Source organism: Myotis daubentonii, chromosome 1 (genome assembly GCF_963259705.1).
Source record: "Myotis daubentonii chromosome 1, mMyoDau2.1, whole genome shotgun sequence".
Taxonomy (NCBI): domain Eukaryota; kingdom Metazoa; phylum Chordata; class Mammalia; order Chiroptera; family Vespertilionidae; genus Myotis; species Myotis daubentonii.
Genome location: NC_081840.1, coordinates 179,261,855 through 179,283,218, shown reverse-complemented (window position 1 = coordinate 179,283,218; position 21,364 = coordinate 179,261,855). Strand labels below are relative to the sequence as shown.

At 44.6% G+C, this 21,364-nt stretch overlaps 1 protein-coding gene across 1 annotated transcript in view; it reads right to left on the bottom strand.

The window, feature by feature from the left end:
* SCD5 (stearoyl-CoA desaturase 5) overlaps window positions 1-21,364 on the bottom strand; it is a 146,735-nt gene that overhangs the window by 55,301 nt on the left and 70,070 nt on the right. Inside the window, exon 2 of the mRNA XM_059667196.1 lies at window positions 3,621-3,751. Coding sequence (XP_059523179.1) covers window positions 3,621-3,751 — 131 coding nt within the window. The remainder of the gene's footprint in view (window positions 1-3,620; window positions 3,752-21,364) is intronic.

The window sequence follows — 21,364 nt, the reverse complement described above, 5'->3', positions numbered from 1 at the left end:
ACAAACTGAAAATCAACAATTCTTAGGTCCATCAGAGAATTAAGATCACAGATAAACTGCTGCCCCCAAAACTAGGGAGACAAACAGGCAGCTACAGAGAATCACCGCCTACTGGAAGCAGACGCCCAGGAGCAAAAGCCAGAACTGGCAGGGATACTTCAAGGTGTAATTGATGAACTACTGGAGGCTTATTGTGGACAAGCTTGATCATTTAAAACTCCTAGAGGGCTCAGTCCTAGGGGGCTCCACATGTTCATGAATTTTAGCTCCAAGGGCCCTACCAGGTTCTCACCATGAGTAGCTGGAAAAATTCCCTTGCTCTTCTAGCAGGAAAAGGAGAAAAGTAACCGCTTTGAAATGTCAGCTCTGCACAGAGCTCTCTATTTTCCTTAGTGAGGTCTGTTCTCAAGAGAAACTATTTTACCAGAGCCCACTCCACTGGGCTTTACCAAAGCCTGACTGACCGTGGGGAGGGAAATACTCAACTCGGGCTCACCACCACGACTGAAACCCAATCATAGGGCTATAGAAGGCTTCCCCTTATCTCCACATCAACGGGGCTCCTGTATGACAACGGGATTTCAAATGAAAGGACTGAAGGCTTTAATCTCTATTTAAGAAGAAGTCTCTAGGAAAAGCCAAAGACAACAGTGGAAAGACATCTTTTCAGACTAAAAGTACCTCCACCTTTTTCACTAGAGTCCCCTGCCCAGTACATACATTCTGTACGAAAGAAAGAGAAAAGGGAATTTCAAATGTCTAAGTTCCAATTTTAAGAAGATTGTTTTTGATGATCAAGATCTTGTGTGTAGCGTCTAGAAAAAGCCCTGCTGATCCTCAGAGATGACCATGGCATTTGTCCATTTTGGCCAAAGGCATGACCATTTTGATGGAAGAAAGCAGAAGAGAGCCCTTGAAACTATCTTTAAAAATCCAGGGGGGCATCAAAGGGAAACTAAATCAATGACTCTGCACTAAGTCAGAGCTATAGGTCAATACCCTAGACTGGCAGAACACAGCACATTTTTTAACTTTCCCAGGTGGTTCTGTTCCTATGGTTAAGTGGTGTGGATCGACTGCATTCTTTTCCTCTGACACAGTTATGCATTGTATGGGAGCTGGCCCTTTGCTGATCTTACAAGTACCTCTCACTTGGCCTAAGTGACATTGTTATAAAACCCCAGACCCATGGAGCACTGACATTTCCACCGGGAAACTATGGAAATTCTAATATCCCACTAGATAGAAGGCTCCATGAAGGCAAGGATTGTGTGTTTGCTAATCATTAAACCCACTGTGGCTTAGCTCAGTGGCTGCGACATAGTAGGTGCTCAATAAATATCTGTTAAATGAAAAAAATCAACCACAAATGTGGCCCTGAGACATGCAGGCATAGTTCCAATTTGATGATTTCTAAAAATATTTTTAAAAACTACTCATTCATTTAACAAACAATCATTGAGGGTTTTCCATAGGATAGGCACTAAAATACAGAAATGAATGAGATGGTGTGCCAATTCTAATAAAGAAGAGGGGTAAGGATACTCTCTGAGTGCTACTATAATCTGGGCATTTTTTTGTTCATTATTCCATCCTCCCAACAACTCTGGGAGGTAGGTATTATTACCCTGATCCCTCTGCATTTAAAGAAACAGAGACCTGTACAAAGGCCCACAGATAGCAAATGGCAGAGCCGAGAACTTATTACAGAACCTGGGCTTACAATGAACTTTCTCCCTAAAGTAATTTTAAAATCACCATGTGATGTTCCATTATGGGATGTTTTATTAAGGAAACTTAGATTCTAAAAAACTGAGTTACAAACAAATAGTTTCAGTGGGAAAGAGGTTTAGGCTCTCAACTTCAAGTTATTTATATTGGGGGGAAAATCCAATAACAGAGGTGCTTTATATGAGTGTATAATTGGAGCCTAAAAATAATAAGCTGCTTAAACAAAATAAATGAAAATTACTGAGTTAAGTCCTAAATAGCATCTAAGACCTGAGTCAATGAGTTTCTAAATTATTATTATTATAACTCACTGTTACGATGAAAGAGCACAACATTGAACTAAGATGGTTGAAGTCAAAACAAAGTGCAGCGCAGTTCACGATGCCAGAGGTGAACAAAACATAAAACCAAGAGGCTGCCAACCACTCCTTTGTGCCCAACAGCTTCTACCCGAGAACCACGGTTCTAATTCCCGACGGTGCTTGAATTACAACCAGTAGGTGTTCAGAATACGAATTGTGCTCCCTACGCAATCTATTGTGTTAGATCCTATTTGCTTTACAAATGCTCCAACTGTAGGAGGGAAGCCTTAAATAGGGATTCAGATTCTTAGACACAAGAGCAATGCAGAGAAATGCTGAAGGTCAGGCTGTCTTACAGGGATGGGAGGCCCATTGCAGAGGTGGCCATGCGACGTGCGTGGCTGAAGTCACAGAGCGGCTTCTGGGTCACTTGCTTCCTTGGATCCTAACGCAGTTTGGGGAATTGCCATTTCTTCCCAATGGGTGAAAATTCAACGGGTCTGGAATCACCTGCACTCATATATGGGCAGAGACTTTGAGAACAGGTTGTTCCACCCACCCTGCCTGGATCAGAGGAGGAACTGGAAAACAGAGATCCATGATCCATCCAAACTTCCAGCAGCTCAGAAAGTGACCCCACTGGTGGGAAACAGCCTAGGACTGGAACAGTCCTGAGAATGACGGCCCTAGCCCAGGGCAGTGTAAGTGACGCTCTCTTACATTGTTATAGCTCCTTGAAATTTCCAATGGTTTCATAACAGCTCTGGGAGTGAAGTCACATTCATATTTTTACAGATGAAGAAACTGGAGATGAGTGATACACAACTAGCAACCAGCAGACTCAAATCCTGAGTCTTCCGACTCCATATTGAATGGACTTTCTACTACAAACTTAGAGGGGGACCTCAAAAATATGTTTTGTAGGAGTAATGGCTTTGTGTCAGACCCAAATTTGCTTACTCTAGATATTCCATTTTTTAGTCATATAATTTGGCTACGTTCTTTTTGGTTTTTTAAATAATTCTTTATTGTTGAAAGTATTACATATGTCCCCTTTTACCCCCATTGACCCCGTCCAACCTGCCCTTTGCCCCCCACCCCCACCAACCACCCCAGGCCTTCAGCACCCTATTGTCTGTGTCCATGGGTTCTGCATATATGCATACAAGGTCTTTGGTTGATTACTTCCCACCCATCCACCCTCCCCCACCTTCCCTCTGAGATTCGTTCTTTAACTTTGTTAAGCCTTAGTTTCCTCATCTGTAAAACAGGAACACACAGCACCTAATGCATGGGGTTACTGGGAGGATCAAATGCAATATGTACATAGCATACTCAGCACGGAACTTGGCTCTCATTAGAGCTGGACAAAAATAGAGGGTTTCGGGGCATATGGAGGGCTTGGACTCTGGAGGAAGGTATCTCCTTCCTCCTCTGTGGTTCAGCATGTCTTGAGCCACGCAGACCCCAGGTGACATTTTACAGTATGTAAAGCTCCAAGGAGCTAAAACTCGGGAGAGGCAGGGAGTGCTTGGGGCCAGAGCACTGAGTCTAGAATGTGTGTGGAGCAATGTGCACCATCCCTACCTGGAAAGCCATGGAGTTGGCGGCAGCCAGAAATATTCTCAGAGGCAGCTTGGCCTTGTAGGACCTGTGGCTCCACAAGCGATGGGCACCAGCTGTCACACCCAGAGCAGTCAGGAGGAAGCAGAAGTAGGCTGCAAGGCACAAGCAGGGAGAATGTCAGCAGATGGCACAGAGCTTTCAAACAACCCCATGCTTTTCTTCTGTGCAGTGGTGTCAGGGGAAGAATCTGCGATACGAAGAATGAATAACTTGGGAAAACGCAGACGTTTTATTGATTTGTAGCTTTCCGGTACCAGACAGAAGCGAAGAGAACCTTCCTCAAGAAACTTTGACCTTTGAACATCATTTTTTCTATATCAAACAAATCTTTTCTTTGCTAATGTCTCTTGCCAGTCTTGATGCAAAATCACAACCATATTAGTGTGCATTTGTAGTTCAGTCTTACACATCCACCCTCGGTGGGGCTGAGAGTGATCTCTCTGTTGCCTCTTAATTGGCAATCATGCCAGGATGAGTTATCTGAAGAGCATATTTCCAAGTGTCAGTGCGCATTGTCATGGCTCCAGCGACCTTGGTTTGAAGGAAATCATGCAGGCCAGAACTAAAAGCAATGAAGTCTGGCTCAGGGCTAGTAGGAAAACACTGACATCAGGGACAGCTAAGATTTGTCTTCTAGAGATCCTCATTTAAACCGCCACCATGGCCTGGGCTCACAGAGATGGCCAGATAAGGAATTTTAAAAAAGCCAACTGATTTTTAAAAAGCTCATTATCATCTCTAACCCTCACAACCTGTGTTACTGTCTTACTTTGCAGTTGAGGAACTGGATCTCTGAGAATTGAATCCTGCATGTAAATCCTGCATGTCACCCTGGTTCTAAAGTCTCTGCTGAAGACCTCATGCCCTGCCCTCAGGTGGCAGTGGTGGTTTGCTCTGTGTATGGAGACTTGGGAGAGGTCATAAGTGCATGATGGAAAGACGACACACAGGGACCAAAAAATCATGATTCCTAAGGTTATTACAATTTTCACAGTGATTTTCAAGCAATGTGCCCATACAGTGCTAAATGTCTTCCTTGGATTATCTTATTAAAACACATCAAACAATCCCTTGGGGTTTGTATCAGTCCCATTTTACAGATGAGAAAACAGAGGCTTAAAGAAGGGAACTAATTTCCCAATGTCACAAAGCTAGGGGGTGTCTTTGCTAAGAGTCAAACCCAAGTCTGTCTGAACCAAGAACCAAGTTCCCACCCTCTAGATGCCCCTTGGCTTCTGGGAGATATCAAGTAGGTTTTATCTTCTCTACACTGCCATCCTTAATACTGGATCCCAATCTAAATTTAGAAGTGAGCTGTTTCCTTACTTGGGGCAAAACCCTAAACCAGCTCTAAGTATGTAGGATCAGGCAGATTATCCTACACAATTGCTTCCATCACTTAGCACAGTCAGGGCCCTCCATAAAGAACCACCAAAGAACAAGTGATCAGCTGTAAGTACATCCCCAAGCAACTGTGAAGGGTCCTAGACCGGGAGGAGTTCCCTACAGAGACCCCACTGTAATACTTCCTTGAAAGAATTAGTAGGATTACTCCAGTATCAATATACATATTTAAAGGGAGCACAACATTACTTCTTCTAAAAGTCAAGTCTGACTGATCTTGATCTCAATCCAAGATCGAGATCCAAGATCCCATGGGTCTAAAAACAAGCCTTACCCTGGCACTCAGATTAATGAGTCTCGGAATACATGTGAATTTCATAAACTTGTCAAATATTCCTTACTTGAAAGGTTAAAAACAAAAGTCAACAATATGCCCATAAATCACAGAGGGTAGTAGTAAATAAAAAGTTCTGGCCTCTTTTTAAAATATTTTATGTTGGAAAAAAATTCCAATAATAGAGGTGCTTTATAACTATACAAGAAGGGAGAGGGAGAGAGATAGAAAGGTCAATGATGAGAGAGAGTCATTGATCGGCTGCCTCCTGCATGCGCCCCACTGGGGATTGAGCCCGCAACCCAGGCATGTGCCTGACCAGGAATCGAACCATGACATCCTGGTTCATAAGTCGACCCTCAACCACTGATCAATGCTGGCGAGGCTCTGGCCTCTTTTGTTAATGTAGTTTAACCTTGGTCATAAGCCCATGAAATGGGCAGTTATTTTCTTTCTTTATTTTATTATTTTTTATTTTGTTGTTTAAAGTATTACAAATAGGCCCTAGCCGGTTTGGTTCAGTGGATAGAGCATCGGCCTGCAGACTGAAGGGTCCCAGGTTCAATTCCGGTCAAGGGCATGTACCTTGGTTGCGGGCACATCTCCAGTAGGGGAAGTGCAGGAGGCAGCTGATCGATGTTTCTCTCTCAATGTTTCTAACTCTCTATCCCTCTCCTTTCCCGCTGTAAAAAAAAATCAATAAAATATATTTTAAAAAAATAAAGTATTACAAATATTAGTGCATATGTCTTCTTTCCCCCCCCCCATTGACCTCCCCCTGGCCTCCCCTACCCCCCAGCATATGCCCTCACTTCCCCCACCTTGGAGCAGCTATTTTCCATTCATCCCTGGCCTTCACATCCCCATCAATAACTTTTTTTCAACTGTCAAGTAGTTAGGGAACAAGTACAATCAATACTGGAAAAATTCAGTGTGACTCTATTTTACCAATAGGTAAGACAGTGGACCTTGGGTGCAATGAAATGAATTCTAAGACTCTGTGAAAACCCAAAACAGAATTCCCCCAAGCCACAGTTCCCAGGCAGGGCCTTACCATAGCCTATGGCACTGTCTTCTCCTTTTCGGGGATTTTGAATATTTCAGGGATCACTTACAAGGTTGATCTGTCTATGCCTGGGGTAGGGGGCACTGACAATGGGCTTGAGCCAGAGCCTGTACTGAGCAGTACTTTTTTTTCATGGTCCTTCTGACCACAGGAATATGGTCATGTGGCCCAGGCCTGGCCTAGCATAGTATCCCGTCTTCCTGGCATTGGGACTAAAGACCAGACCCAACCCTTCTTTCTCTTCTGGCTGAAAAACTGAAAGTCACATATGGAAGCATGATTGCAATAGTGAACGATGAGGCCAAGAAAGAGAGACACAAAGATGATGAGATGTTAACAAGAGCTTCAGAGAGAACTGCCCGCACGAAGCCACTGGTTGCACTCCCTGGAGCTCTACAGTTCTTCTGCTCCTGTGAGCCACCCCAGTAGTTCTCCTAGTTATGTGAGACCACAAATTCCCTTTTCTTGTTTAAGCTAGTTGGCACTGGATGTCTGATACTAAAATTCTGCAGAACCTTTAAGAAAGAACGCATACAACCTTCTGGTCATAGCCAAAATGAGGATAAAGTGCAAAAACCCTGGGTTAGATATGAGAATTTATGGGCTGTTTCATTAACAATTTTGATAAGGCTAATTTGAGGGTTCCTAACTTCTCTTCTATGATCTTTGTGGAGATTAACATCTAAACTAGTTTTTGATGTATGCTGGCTAGCTGGCTCTGAGGTAGTAAAGTATTCAGACACAACTTTGAAAAAAAAATGGAGTAATTAGCAGTGCTAATAGCTCACAGACAAAGGAACTAGATCAATAGAAACCAGATTCACAAAATTGCGGAATAGTGGGCAAGTACAGATGGTCTCTGATGATGGTCCTACTTAATAATTTTTAGACTTTATGATGGTGCAAAAGCGATATGCATCCAGTGGAAACTGTACTTCAAATTTTGAATTTTGATCCTTTCTTGGACTAGTGATATACAGAACAATACTCTCTCGTGGTGCTGGGCAGTGGCAGTGAGACGCAGCTCCCAGCCAGCCCCATGACCATAAGGATAAACAATCAATATAGCGTTGCCGGCAGTTTTTGGATTTTGTTTTTGTTTTTGTTTTGTATCTCATTAAGTGTACAAAATGCCTATCTGTGTCCCCTGCTTCTGGTGAGAAGAGAAAGGCAATTACTCTTTAGATGAAACTCAGAATATTTGCCCAACTTCAGGCTAATGTAAGTTCTCTGAGCACATTATGGTAGGCTAGGCTAAGCTACGATGTTCAGTAGATTAAGTGTATGACACTCATTTTCAACTTACAACATTTTCAACTTACGAAGAATTTGTCAGATCCTAACCCCATCGTAAGTCCTAGCAAATGCTCACGTTGGCTAAGGAGCTGAGGGTGGCCTCCACTCAGCAACCAGCAAGGAAATGAGGCCCTCGGCCCAACAATCCTCAAGGAGCCGAGTCCTGCCAGCAACAAGGTGAGAGTGAAAGCAGATCCTTCCCCAACTGAGCCTTCAGGTAAGACCCTTGACCGACACATGATGCCTCATGAGAGGCATCTAAAAGCAGAGGACGCAGTTCAGCTGCACCTGAACTCCTACTCCATAAAAACTGTGAGAAAATAAATGTATGTTGTTTTAAGCTGCTAATTTTGGGGTAGTTTGTTCATTGCAATAGGTAACTAATGCAAGCCTAAATTCCGAATCTTCTCCCAAGGGAAGTCCTGGTTTAGGAACAATTTGCCATCTATAGGAGCAAAAAGTAGATTTGTGTTGCCTGGAGAGAGCAGGGGGAGAGGGGAATGACTGCTAATGGATACAGGGTTTGGGGAGTAAAGGGTAATAAAAATGTTCTATACTTGATTTTGGTAATGATTGCACAATTATGTGAGTATACTAAAAACCAATGAATTGTACACTTGAAATAGATTGGTTGTATGGAATAAGTTATAGCTCTATAAATCAGTTATTTAAAAATTACTGAATTCTGCCCAGCCATTGTGGCTTGGTGGTTGAGCATCAACCTCAACCACCTGGTAAAGGCAAAATAGGAGTTTGACCTTAGTGGTTGACCAGGAGGTCACAGTTCAATTACTAGTCAGGGCACCTGCAGGCTCGATCCCCAGTAGGGGTGTGCAGGAAGTAGCTGATCAATAATTCTCTCTCATCGTTGATGTCTTTCTCTCTCTCTCTCTCTCTCTCTCTCTCTCTCTCTCTCTCTCTCTCTCTCCCCCTCCATTCTTCTCTGAAATCAAAAAATACATTTTTAAAAATTACTTAGTTCCTATTAGATGTTATTATTTTGCGTAATTTCTCTGTGAAATTAAATAGACATGTCACAAAACAAAACAAAAATCAACCATTTGCCTAGGATGCCACCATAGGCATCATCACCCCTGGACTCTTGGGGTGACTGGGTACTTATGTTATACCACAGACCCTGTCAACTTCCACAGCTGCCAAGAGTCTGTGTGGCCTTATGCCTACGTCTGAATCTATAAAGACCCAAGGTTCCAAGGCAGAAGCATCTAAATGCCAATGATTGGATCACAAACCCAAGCTCTAGCTGCCAGCAACAGAAGGAGAATCCACTGCCCCTTTGGCATCCATAGGGGAAAGCAGAACCTCCCATGTATCCTGAGTCCCTGCTGGGACAATGTTCAGAGACTGATTGTAGTGACCCCCTCTGGACCACACAACCAAAGAACACTCCTAGAGAAACGCTAAGGACTGCCAAAAAGCTAAGAACCAAAAATTAAAACTCCCTTACTTCTGGACCTGACCAGAGAGAGAGATGGTCAGTCCCCTTCAAGACCCACCCCTGAGAACTAGACAAAGGAAGCAACTGGCGGAGCTCTTTAGCCCTTGTTTATTGCCTTCGTCTCTCTAGAATCAGAGTGAAAATTAATAGCTACTGTTGACTGAGAGCTTTCTATGCACCAGACCCTGTTTGTTCTAAGCACTTTATGCAGAGTAACTCGTTCAATACTGTACTCACCTCATGTGTAGGGGGGTAGGTAATATTATGATCTCCATTTTACCGATGAAGAAAACTAGACAGAAAGTGAATCTAAGATAGGAAGAGCACATACTCTGAACACCCTGCTGGCTGCGGGACCCTAGAGGCTGTTTTAGTTCTAATGGAAGGAACTTCAATGCATCATGACCTTTCAGTCAACTCAAAACACAAACTGAAGGTCAAACCCCTGTTTTGTATTCAGCCATCACCAGCTAGCAAGTTTACTTATAATAACACGCCCACCATCATCCTGTATTCAGGTCAGCCTCAGCTTGTCATAAACATGAGCATCAGGCAAACCAAGGAAGGCCTCATGAGACCATTTACTGAGCTCCTATTATGGACGGGGCACTGAGCTCAGAACTAGCTTCACAAGGGGGCCCCACAAACACCGCCCCTTACTTTTCAAACAGGAGTTTGAAAAGTAAATTACTTATTATATAAATACAAAGTAAGGCAAGTGCTGTGGAGGAACTAAACCGAATGATATGAGAGATTAAAAGGGTAATAACTTAGTTTGCAGGCACAGAGAAGACTTTGCAGAGGAAGTGAGGATCAAGCTAATCCCTAGAGGATGAGGAGGAGGCAAGATCCAGGCATAAGGACCCCCAAATACAAAGCCTGGGCTGGAGAAGAGGATCTGATAAAAAGCCTGTATCTGCTCATCTCACAGCCACTAAGACAGCTACTGTAACTCAACAAACAGAAAATAACAAGTGTCGGCAAGGATGTGGAGAAACTGGAACCCTTGTGTACTGCTAGTGGGAGTGTAGAATCATGCAGCCACCATGGTAAAGTTTGGTTACTCAAAAAGTTAAATATAGAATTACCATTTTTCCCACCAATTCCACTTCTAGGTATATAGCCTGTGGGGCTTCAGAAGGAGTCTCCCCAGGATGTGCCACGCTGGCATACAGATTAATTTCAGCTGAAGATAGCTGAGGCCCAAAATGATGCCGTTGTAATTAACCTACTTATGAATAACTGGAAAGGAGCAAAGGGAAGGCCAAGTAGTATAGGCATGCCATTTGTGCTGCTTTGCCAGGAAACTGTGGGTTAACACTCCCCAGGAGGCCACAGGAAGGGACTGGACAGGGGGAGAGTAGACTCAAGCCCAGTAAAGTCTGGGTGACAGAGGGAGGGTACTTGTCTGTTAGTCACACCTGGGAACAGGTCATTGGCCAGAGTAGGCAAGGCTAGTGCAAGAACGGGAAGATTTGAGATACTCTTCATAGCAACCATGCAGGTCTAGCAGCCGCCTTGGACCCCTGGCAGACTGTGTGGGCACCAAAGGACTAAGCTTTAACATGGCACGGAATCTCTGGACACTGGCCCTATTTCTGGGTCTGATGAGGGCAAGAGTGGACTTTTTCACGGTGGGATGAAGGAGCTGAGACTTTGGAAACCCAGGGGCACTCCTTTGATTTTGCATCCGGTGCCACAAATAAATCTTACCACGCCACAATCTCCCGTACGTGGATCTCCTGGAATGCTTTCCTTGTGGCACCACAAGAACCCCACTTCCACTACCCGCGCTAACAAAGCCACCCAGACACCAACCTCTGCAGAGCTCCTGGCACCTGAGGGGCTTGGGATCAGAAGAGATCGGGCTGTTCTTTCCTGTGAAGTCTGGGTCCAGTCAGCACTGCTTTCCCAGCAGCTCCCTTTGATGATACGAGCTGCCCTCCAGGCCCTGAAGAGCAGAGCCTTTGATATCCAGGAGCCCGGCGGGTGCGCAGCGGAGCTCTGCGAGAGGACACGATAAGCACACAGAACTGTCTTCCACCGAGGGAAGGGGAGAGGTAGGAGGAGCAGGCAGAGGCTGAAGGCTCCTGGGCACGGGGAAGGAAGGAAAGGGGGGGGGGGCTGCAATGGCAGAAGGCACCTTGTTTGGGTACCTGCTTTTGGTACCAGCTCAAATGTTTTGAAAGTCACAGTTTGGCTCTGGTCCTCTCCAGTCCTTCCCAGATTTGGAAGGTAGATAGGGACAGGCCAACAGACCCATAGATAGAGATACGTATATCCATACAGGTATATGACTGGCAACACAGCATAATGGTGAAAAGGACCTGCCATAACCGGTTTGGCTCAGTGGATAGAGCATCAGCCTGAGGACTGAAAGGTCCCAGGTTCGATTCCGGTCAAGGGCATGTACCTTGGTTGCGGGCACATCCCCAGTAGGAGGTGTGCAGGAGGCAGCTGATCAATGTTTCTCTTTCATCGATGTTTCTGACTATCTCTCTCCCTTCTTCTCTGTAAAAAATCAATAAAATATATATATTAAAAAAAATTGATTGAACCCCTGGCATATCACTTCTCAGTGTGACTTAATCTCTAAACCTTGGCTTCTTCATCCATAAAGTGGGGGAAATAGTACTTGCTTTACAACAAGCATAGGTTTGCTGTAAAGATTGAAAGAGGTATGCAGAACACACACCATGCCTAGTGAGCAGCGAGCACTGGCACCTATTACTATCCCGTTAGGAACGCCGCCCACTGCCTCTGTAAAATATCCCTCCCGACAACCTCCTCTGAGACAATGGCGCTCACTTGCACCACTCTAAGCCTGGGCTCTCCAAGGGGTGGGTGACTCTGCCTCCTTCCCCCTTCCAGGGACATTTAGCAAAGTCTTCAGACAATTGACATTGTCAATTATCACAAACCAAAACTCGAAGGCTGCTACTAGCATCTAGTGGGTAAAGACCGGGGATGGTGCTAAGCCTCCTTCAATGCCCAATGCCAATTCTACAGCAAAGAATGATCATGGTCAAAACCTCAGTAGTGCCGCAGCAGAGAACCCTGCTCTAATTATTTCTCAGGAAAGTTCTTCTTGAAAGCTTCCCTGTTCATTCTCCTGGTGTGACTGCACCGGTGCTTGCTTCTTCAGACCTTTCTGGTTTCATGGGAAGCTGTAGGGGTAATTCACCTCTAAAATTATTTCACAAACAAGTTGAACAAAGGTCTGGGAGGGACCCGTGAATTTTGATCCTAACAAGTTCACAGGCGGTGCTGCTGCTGCAGGTCCAGGGTCCCAGCGTGCTCAGCTGACCAGCCACCCCCAGAGAGAAGGCCTGATAAGGGGCTGCCAGTGGCAGGGCAAGACCCTTTACGGCCACTCATCTCATGAAGTAGTGTTTTAGAGAATTTCAGTTAGACCTTTCATCTTCCCTTTAAAGGTTTGGGTGTAGCCTGGTTGGCGTGGCTCAGTGGTTGAACGTTGACATATGAACAAGAGGGCACAGTTCAATTCTGGGTCAAGGCACATGCCCAGATTTCAGGCTCGATCCCCAGTGTAGGGCGTGCAGGAGGCAGTCACTCAATAATTCTCTCTCATCACTGATATCTCTATCTCTCTCTCTCTCTTCCTCTCCCTTCTACTCTGAAATCAATAAAAATATATATATTAAAAAATAAAATAAAGGTTTGGGTATAAAAAGTTTGAGATTCTGAGGCAACTTCCTCCTAGATACTATTTCAACAATTCTCTTGAAAACAGAACTTTTCCCCAAGGTCTTGGAGCACAGGGCTTCTCTTTCCTAGTAAAGCCTAATTCTACTGAGCTGACAATCACCAACAGCCCCGCGCTGCGAGCCCCACCTCCTCCTGCTAATCCGCCTTCCACCATGCTGCACACGTGCTGCAGGAAAACACGGTCTCTGCTCCCACGGCGTGAATCTTTAAGCAACTGCCCACATCGTCCAGGAAGATTCGGCGGAAAAGGAATGGGAGAGAGAGAGAGAGGGTACATTCCATGGATTTGACATGCACTGCCTATCTTCCTCAAGCATCCTTTCTGCCTTCGGTTAGGTCTACTTAGATTGCGCTGAAGTCCTGGGTTAATGCTACTTTTCCTGGTTGACTTACAGCTTCTATGACAATTAGAATGAAAGTCATAGCAGATCACTAAAAAACACAAAATTATGCATAACTTGTTACTGCTCTGCTATGGCACCACACTATTTGTAACTCAAACAAAAAAGAAGGCTCCCTGGCCAGTGTGGCTCAGGTGGCTGAGCGTTGTCCAGTGCATGGAAAGGTCGCCGGTTCGATTCCTGGTCAGGGCACATGTCCAGGTTGCAGGCTGGATCCACAGTTTGGGTACTTACCGGAGGCAGCGATCGATGTTTCTCTCTCACATCAGTATTTCTCTCTCCCTCTCGCTTCCTCTCTCTCTAAAATCAATAAAACCTTTTTAAAAAAAAAAAAAAAGAAAATGCTGTAGACTAATACTGTTCTGTCATCTACTCAGAGTGGCCACACATGTAACAAGAGCCATATATTTGGGGCTGCCAATCACTTAACATTTTATTTATTAAAAATGCAAAAAAAACACACACAAAAATCAGAATGCAGGCTCCTTATACAGACAAGTGGGGGGGGTGGCACAAGGTACCTGCCATTGCCCACCTGCCATTTCCTAGCCGGTGTGGTGGGGGGGTGAGGAGGTGCCATTTTATTCTTTGTCTCTTTTATCTGTGAAACAAGCAAACCTCAAACAGTTGTTGTGAGACAAATGAAAATGTACATAAGATATTTAGCAAATACTAGTATCTCAAACATTTCTGAAAACATTATTCACATCACTAGGCAACCACTGCCAGGCTGAGGCAGGATCACCAGGAAGCAGGGCCTCAGGGCAAAGGGTGCCCCAGGTCTAAACAATGACTCTTTCCTTACCCTGGGCCCAGCCCTCCCAGGTTCTCTGAGGTGAATTTGGGAAGAGCAAACCTTCTCAGAGTCTGTGATTCAGGATAACCTCCATCATCCACCTCTTTTCTCTCAAACAATCAAACTCAAAACACAACGATCAAAATTAGAATTAGGCATAATTGAGTACAAAGATAATAATTTACTGCACTACGGGTATGCCAAGTTGCCTTTTCCATTAACTATTCGGTTTTTTCTTTTGGGCAACAAGTGTGTGTGTGTGTGTGTGTGTGTGTGTGTGTGTGTGTGTGTGTGTAAGAGAACGATGTGTGTGCACATATATTTTACACTGCAATAGCTATGTACGTGCTCATTAGAGGCCATAAGTGGCAAATTATAGTATCAAAAATGTTGGTCCCTCTGAAGGTAGGCTACGATTAAAAACAGCACCCAAACTGGTCAGTTTGGGGGAAATGGGAGAAAAAAGAGAAAGTTCTAGCATCGTCATCTGAAATACCTGGGTAATTATGGGTGGTGTCATTATTCTCCCCACCCCACACACACACACATCTCTAATGAGCAATTTCTCTGTGGAAGTAAGACAGCTGGTGGCTGCAGTGCAGGACCCAGAGGTTTACGCGGAGTCAGCAGGCACCCCAGCAGCAGGGAAGCATGAAGACTGGGTCGAGATACCCAGACCCTCAGGGGGCTGAGGGCTGAGCCCTGAAGGCTCATCTTAAGGAACAGCCCAAGGCACCGCTGTTGCTTTTATGTCTGAGACAAAAGAGCTGGGAATTATAGTGAAAAATGGAGAGAAAGCCTCTAGGAGGCCCTGCTTTCTCTCCGTCCCCATTTCTCTTCAGGACTCTTTTTACCCTCCTCCCCATCTCGTCTGACCAGACAGGGTCCTCCCTGGGCCTTAACATGAACTCAGTGGATTCTGACCAAACTTCTGCCATCTAGCAACCAAGAAGGCAGAGATGAAAAATGTTCACCAGTGAGGAGTACCTGGTTCCCCCCAAGGAAAAAATGACAAAACAGTCTTTGCAAGATTGTGTGTATTTTTCCACCACAATATTTCTCCCTTAAATTTTTTAGAAAGTCAAAAATATAACAATTCTGCATTCTATCACGAAACCCCCTTTGAGTCTCTGATTAGTGAAAGCATCCTGAGGCAGCCTGACCTATGACCTAGTTCACAAACTGGCTTCAACGGTTTTCACCACACATTTTTATTCCTGCCGCGTCTCTAAGTTGCTGTGAAAAACCCAAGTCAGTTTTGTTTTCTTTGCAGCACAATCTGGTACCTAGTTTTCTGGTCTTCATTGGTTTTGATGCATAAAATCCAACCTAATCTTAATAAGTTGCGTTAGTAAAATGTCGTTATTCATTCATTCGTTCCTCGGCAAGTATGTATGAGCACATTCCATGTGCCCGGCTTTCTGCAAGGTACTGAGTATGGAAATGGTCAGCAGCCCTCCCTAAGGATCCTCACGGCCTCCAGCTCCTCAGACAAGCAGCCCTCGGGCTGCGATTGGCCACAGGTTTTTTTAAAAACTGAGCCAACAATTAAAAATAGATGATTTCAAATTTTAAAATCTCTATTTCTGGTTTCTCCTGAAAAAAGTGAAAACATCTGGCAACACCCAGCCACCTCCCTTTCCTACATAGAAATTTTCTGCTGGACCTAAATGTCCCTTCCCTTTAGATGGTCATCCCATTCAACACACACACACACACACACACACACACACACACACACACACGGGATCAACCCTGTTCGTTTACTACCTGCTGGGCTCCTGATCTGGAGCTAATGGCACAGGCACAGGAGACACAGCACCGAGAGCCCACAGTATGTTACCTTCAGAAGAAAAGTAAATGAATATGATAATAAATCCAGCCTAAGTTACATTTATACCAACACAGCTGTAAAATATAATTTCTAGGCTTTTTTTTATGGTGGAAAAGGCCCTCAATAGCAAAAGTATATGTGACCCTGAGAACAGTTGAATGATATCAACTCCTTACCTGGAAAATTGGTGGAGGGAAAAGATTTAAGCATTCACCTTGTCTTTTTTTTTTTTAATTAAATTTATTTGGGGTGACATTGGTTAATAAAATTATACAGATTTCAGGTGTGCAATTCTATAATACATCATCTGCATAGTGCAGTGATTTTCAACTGATGTGCTGCAAGAAATTTTAAAGCATGTGGTACCTGACTAGTCAGGGGGCGCTGACCTCTTTTCCCTTGGATTGTCAAATAAAAAAATGACAACAGCCAATGCAATGATAGCTTTCTGGTGTGAATGAATCAAAAACATGCCTATTTTTTGTCAGATCAGCAAAAGAATATATTTTGTGTGTACCGCAGAATTTTAGTAGTTGAGATGAAAAAGGTTGAAAACCACTGGTATATTGTATTGTGTGTTCACCACCCCAAGTCAAGTCTCCTTCCATCACTATTTATCCCCTTTCCCCTCCAACGCCCCCCTTCCCCGCCCCCCCGCTACCCCCAGCTTTCCCTCTGGTAATCGCCATACTACTGTCTGTGCCTATGAGTTTGGTTTGTTGTTTTTTCCTGCTTAATCCTTTCACCTTTTTCACCCAGTCCCCTAACCCCCCTCCCCTCTGGCAGCTGTCAGTCTGTTCTCTGTATCTATGAGTCTGTTTCTAGTTTGTTCATTAGGGGTTTTTTGGTTCATCAGATTCCACATGTCAGTGATCATATGGTGCTTGTCTTTCTCTGACTGGCTTATTTCACTTAGCATAATGCAATCCAGCTCCATCCATGCTGTCACAAAGGTAAGATTTCCTTCTTTTTTTTTTTTTTTACAGCTGAATAGTATTCTACTGTGTACCAGAGCTTTTTATAAAAAACTTATAAAAATCAACACCAGAAAAAAACAAACAATCCAACTAAAACTTGGGCAGAGGACCTGAATAGACACTTCCCCAAAGACGACATACAGAAGGCCAAAAGACATGAAAAGATGCTCAACATCTCTAACCATCAGAGAAATGCAAAATAAAGCCACAATGAGCTATCACCTAACACCTGTCAGAATGGCTATTATCAATAAATCAACAAACAACAGTATTAGCAAGGATGTAGAGGAAAGGGAACCCTCGTGCACTGCTGGTGGGAATGCAGACTGGTGCAGCCACTGTGGAAAACAATATGGAGTTTCCTCAAAAAATTAAATATGGAACTCCCATTTGACCCAGTAATCCCACTTCTAGGAATATATCCTAAGAAAACTGAAACACCAATCAGAAAGAATGTATGCACCCCTATATTCATTGCAGCATTAATTACAATAGCCGAGATTTGGAAACAGCCCAAGCGCCCATCAGAAGACAAATGGAGAAACTAAGATGGCGGCATAGGTAAACACCGGGAAATTGCTGCCTCCCACAACAACTTCAAAAATACAACGAAAAGACAAAATGGACATCATCCAGAACTACAGGAAGGCTGGCTGAGTGGAAATTCTACAACTAGAAGGAAAGAAAAGCACACTGAGAGCCAGAGGAGCTGCGAAAGTAAAGTGCAGAGGTATGGAGGCTCATGAGCGCCATAAGGGGCTGGCACCTGAGGACGCGGCTGTCTTTTTGAATCAGGAGGGAGTCACAAGCTCCCGACTGCTCTGAACTCCGGTTCTGGGAAGTCTCTGGGGACCCAGGACTCATACGGGGAGAAATTGGACTGTCTGGCAGCAGGCACAACTCTGAACTTGAGGGCGGCTTTCCCTCAGAGGTGCTTGCAGCAATTATCGGCCCCTTAGGGCAGGGCTGAGGATCTGTCATAGCTGCTTGCTCCACCCTTTGATTCCCTGAGACCCCGCCCCACCCAGGCTGCAGCAGAGGCTTTTGCATATGAATTCCCTGGCCCTTTGCAACCTAAAAATTACCTAACAAATTGCAGCTGGGCCAGACGGACCCAGAACTTCCAAGAGAAGGCCCAAGGCCCCACAGCAGCTTGCATTGCTTCACAGCTGGGCCTCATTGGGGCACCTCCAAACTCCACAAAAGGAAGGGGAATCTGCAGTTCTCTTCGTAGCTCCTGCTGGGTAACCTCAGGCAGAGGCTAAATTAGCACCTCCTTAGATCCAAGAGCCAGTGTACCCAGTTGTCAGAGGGGGACCATCCGGATTACAACTCCTCAGATCCATAAGGGACACACTCAGGGCGCAGACTCAGTGAGCACCAAAGCCCCACTGAAGCAAGTCTTGCCCCAGACGGGTGTCTTCAGCACAGAAGTTCTCCCACTGCAGACGCAGCTGATTCTCACTGCCAATTGGCCTGGAGGTCAATTCCTCCCAGTGATCCTACAACAATCAAGGCATAACTACAACAAAACTGTGCACGAAGACAAATGGATAAAAAACCGTGGTGCACCCACCCTGTCTTTTTAGAAAGAACTATAATTCATTTCCAGTTGATGAGAGAAAGCTTTTCTTTTTGGAAGAGTGACAGCTAATAAATGTAGATTTGGGGAGAAATCACCCCTCTGTAATCCTTAGGTATCCAGATACCTGCCTCAAGCCTCCCTGTAGGACCCACGCACTCATTTCCCCAACTGCTGGCACTGTTGGTACCAAACAGGTCACATCTGAGTCTCCCCAGGCATTGCCCTCCATGGAAGGAGGCTGCCCTGCCCAAGGTTTTGCCCCTCCCTGGGGCACCCTGCATCCAATGCTTATTTGATAAAGAGGTACAAAGACCTAGTCCTTTGCCTCAATTTGCAACATCTCTGGAGGATCATCCCCTTCCAGAGCTGCCTGCAGCGTAGGCCGAGGCCTTTGTTACAACTGCATTGCAGTTCGACTTCTCTCTCAGCCCAACCTGCTGCTCTCGGTCTCTCCCAGGTGTCACCAAGCACAGTCCCTGATACACCAGCACACAAATCTGCATCTCAGAATCTGTGTCCCTGAGAACCCAACCCGAGACCCTCATAAAGAATGGATTATGGCAAGAGTCAGGAATGGATGTTGTTACAGGTTGAATTGTGTCCCCCAAAATCCATATGTTTAAGTCCTAACCCCTGTGCTGCAGAATGCCATTTTATGTGAAGACAGAATAAAGTTAACAGGAAGGTCCTAATCCCATATGAAGAGGAAATTTTGGCACAGGCACACCTAGAGGAGATTATGACACAGAAAGACAGCCATCTACAAGCCACGGAGAGAGGCCCTGGTACAGAATCCTCCCCCAAAAGAAGCCAACCCTGCAGACACCTTGATTTCAGGCTTCTAGTCTCTAAAACTGAAACACAAAAACGCCGAGTTGCTGAAGGCTGTGGTGCATTGTTCTGCAGCCCAAGCACCTAACACGTGCTAAAACCATTAGGTCAGAAGACTGCTGGGAAGCAGGATTTCCGCACAGTGTCAAAGCATCACTCCCTTCCCCCCAGTTGCTTACGAACTGTGAAGAGGAAAACAGAATTTACAATGGAGCACTTAACCAAGAGGTGAAACTCAGCATTAGGAATAGTGAGTGGAGGAACCGGATAGTAGTTGCTTTAGCTGTTGTTGTTAATCCTCACCCAAGGATATCTTTCCATTAATTTTTGGAGACAGTGGAAGGGAGGGAGGAAGAGGGAGAGGAAAACAAGAGAGGGAGAGAGAGATAGAAAGAGAGAGACACATCGATGGGTTACCTCCCACACACATCCCGACTGGGCCTGGGATCAAACCTGCAACCCAGGTATGTACCCTTGACTGGGAATTGGACCCTCAACCCTTTGGTGCACAGGCCGACGCTGTAACCACTGAGAGCACTGGCCAGGCAGTAGTTGCCTTTTGATAGGACAAAAATGAAGTACATGTGAGGCCTTCTTGCCAAATATGCTTAACTTTGAATAAGCTTTTAGACCTAGCTCCCAGTTTATAGAAAATAGAGGAAAAAAGAAACAATCAGACAATCCAAAATGTGGGACACTCTACAGAAAACGGCCCTGATCTCTTCAAAAAGTCATTGTCAAAGGTGAGGGTCTGTTCTCAAGACTGTGAGAACAAATAATCAAACGTAATGCAATAACCTTGATTAAATCCTCATGCCAAAAAAATTATGTGTAAAAGATATTTTGAGGACAACGGGAGAAACTTTGAATATAAACTAGACATTAGATTATTATTGTCATGATAATGTCCTTAATTTTAGGGGATGCATGGAATTATTTAGGGATAAAGGACCACAACATCTGCCACTTACTTTTAAATGACAAAGAAAAAAATTATAAATAGGTAAAGCAAATATGGTAAAATGTTAATAACTGTCAAATCTCATAGTAGATGTGCAGGTGTTCAAATATTATTCTTTAAAATCCTGTGTTTGAAAACGTTCACATTAAAAGTTTGGGGAAAATAAATGTCACTGAGAGCAATACACAAATATTAAATTTCATCTTTCTTCTTTTGCATCACACACGCAGGCACCAATGAAACTTCAGAATCAGAATGCAGAGGGCCAGCACGAGAAAAGAACACCTTGCTTGGCGCTGCCTTTACGACACTGAAGTGATTCAAGCCCTGGCCTGTGAGGCTCAGTGGTTGGGTGTCATCCGTGCACTGAAAGGTTGCCAGTGTTCGATTCCTGGTCAGAGCACATGCCAGGGTTTCTAGCTTGATCCCTAGTAGGGGGCATGCAGGAGGCAACCGATCCATGTTTCACCCTCACAACAACGTTTGTCTCTCTCTTTCTCCCTTTGTCTCTATCTAAAAATCAATAACAAATATTTTTTTAGAATAAAGTGATTAGCCCAGCCAGCATGGCTCAGTGGTTGAAAATCAACCTATGAACCAGAAAGTCACGGTTCGATTCCCACTCAGGACATATGCCCAGGATTCAGGCTTGATCCCCAGTGGGGAGAGTGCAGGAGGCAGCCTATCAATGATTCTCTCTCCTTATCGATGTCTCTGTCTCTCTCTCCCTCAATAAAATATATTTTAAAACAAATAAAAGTGATTCAAAGTAAATACATGCAGAGTTCTTTCTCCTGCCTACCAATAAGTCAGCCCTAAAATAAGTGGTTAAGACAAGATCAGACAAAAAATAAAGTAAAAGATACACGCGCAAGGTTTCTCTGATACTTTCTGAGTCAGTTTCTTCACCTGTAAAATGGGGAGAACAAAACAAACCCAGAAGGATGGGTTTTGACATTAAAGATGAGGCCTGTCAGGGGCCTCACATCTAACAGCTGTTACTGTGACTGTGGGTGGTGGCAGTAGCCAGTGGCAGCAGGAAGATAAGAAGCCAGACTTTCTGGCCCCAGAGCCTGTCCTCCCGGCTGCAGT